The following is a 1,585-nucleotide window of genomic DNA, read 5'->3' on the forward strand; positions in this document are numbered from 1 at the left end:
CGAGTGTTACTCATATATTCTGCCGGATCTGCCCAATTCCTTTTCTCTTTTTTGCTTTGACTCTTTATGTTTTGTTTGTTAATAAACATCGAAAAGGACAACACAAGTAGTTGCTCTGTCTCAACAGTTTCATGTTCAAAACTGGAAAAGTTGTTAAAACAAGACCAGAAACTGGAAGTATTTGAATGATATGTATTGTTCAACAGAAACATTTGGCTGGTGGCCCAAATTAGGTGGACAGAATAACAAAGTGGAGAAGTACTCTTGGTTTGATTCAGATAGTTTTGGTGGTAAATCAAATAGAGACATGAATTGTAAAATAAGAACAAGTTACTTCTACTTTTATAGATAGTCGTCATGTAGAGTATTGAGCTACCAAAACTAATCTAACTTAGAGGAAATAAATTATAGTTTACATAACTTACATTTAGAACTACCTAGGAGCTAACCAAAGGGCTACTACATTCTCACAATACATCCGAAAAAGATCTAAGTTGGAGCTCTCAAGACATATATATAAGCGTGGTTAGGTGGACATGGACACTCGAATCAGTCAATCGTGACTCTCTGTCTGCAATTCTTGGCTGTATATAGAAGAAATTGTCATGTCAGGAAAAAAAAAGATACATGATTGAGATCTCTAGTATGGTTATATGATCACAGTGAGAATGGGCAATTACCAGGACTTAAGATTCGTAAGCATTTTGTTATGGACTTCACAGTAGTCATGGAGTCAGATCCTGCATATTGAAACAGTAAGAGTTTATCAGTGAGAACAGCTATAGCATTCTAATATATTAAGTGAAGACTGGAGTCTAAACTCACCTTGTGTGTTCATGTCTTTCCCTTGTGTCATTTCTGTTACTGTTGATGTATACTCTGATACAACCTGGTCAGGCTCTAAATTCGTATTTCTTGATTCAGGAGATGACCTGTGATTCAGAATTGGATCTAAGAAGTAAATGGCAGAGCAGATAGTTAAAATTTTAAGACGGTTTAGAAAGCCAAAGAGAAGAATATATACCCTGAAGCACTCTCTATGTGGAAATTAGATGGTTGTGGAAGGCAAGGGTCAGGCATTCCTTGACAACCAAGATCGAAATCAACTAGTAGCTCCGAAAATGAAAAGTCTTCACTCAGAAGATCTATATTGGAGAAATCTATGTCAAACAAATCAGCTTCTGCTTCAGAGCCAGATGAGGAAGTTGGAACCATATCAGCAGCGGCAGGTGCATCCAAGTGCATTGTGGCTTCAGTGTCATCGAAGTTGAGCCTTCCTTTCACATGATCTCTTTTACTCGACATTTTCAGATCAGACTTCACAGGCGAAAAAGAAGAAACCATATGGCTCCTTTCCACTGTATAAGAACCAATTTGTTTGAGAGGACTGACTGTGATTCTCTCCTTGGTAACAATTGTGCAGTTTGTAGGAGTAACTTCTTGCTGGGGACTGACAGACCTATCACTTTGATTAGATGCTTGCTTTGGCGGTGTCCTCGGACAAGCTGAACTGGTCGGAGGAGACAACATGTCTGATTTGTTAAACAAACACTTTGCTACACTTGGCATAAGATCAGACGACTTA

The 1,585-nt window shown here is 38.2% G+C and overlaps 1 protein-coding gene across 2 annotated transcripts in view; it reads right to left on the reverse strand.

Annotated features, from left to right (window-relative positions):
• LOC104792589 (myosin-M heavy chain) overlaps window positions 270–1,585 on the reverse strand; it is a 3,556-nt gene continuing 2,240 nt past the window's right edge. Inside the window, exons 6-9 of one of the 2 annotated variants that reach the window (XM_010518775.2) lie at window positions 1,025–1,556; window positions 826–932; window positions 681–740; window positions 270–584 (exon numbers count right to left, since the gene is read on the reverse strand). In XM_010518775.2, the coding sequence (XP_010517077.1) occupies window positions 550–584; window positions 681–740; window positions 826–932; window positions 1,025–1,556 (734 nt within the window). In that variant the 3' untranslated portion in view covers window positions 270–549. The remainder of the gene's footprint in view (window positions 585–680; window positions 741–825; window positions 933–1,024; window positions 1,557–1,585) is intronic. The other variant, XM_010518776.2, reaches the window with a different exon arrangement.

Source organism: Camelina sativa, chromosome 6 (genome assembly GCF_000633955.1).
Source record: "Camelina sativa cultivar DH55 chromosome 6, Cs, whole genome shotgun sequence".
NCBI lineage: Eukaryota > Viridiplantae > Streptophyta > Magnoliopsida > Brassicales > Brassicaceae > Camelina > Camelina sativa.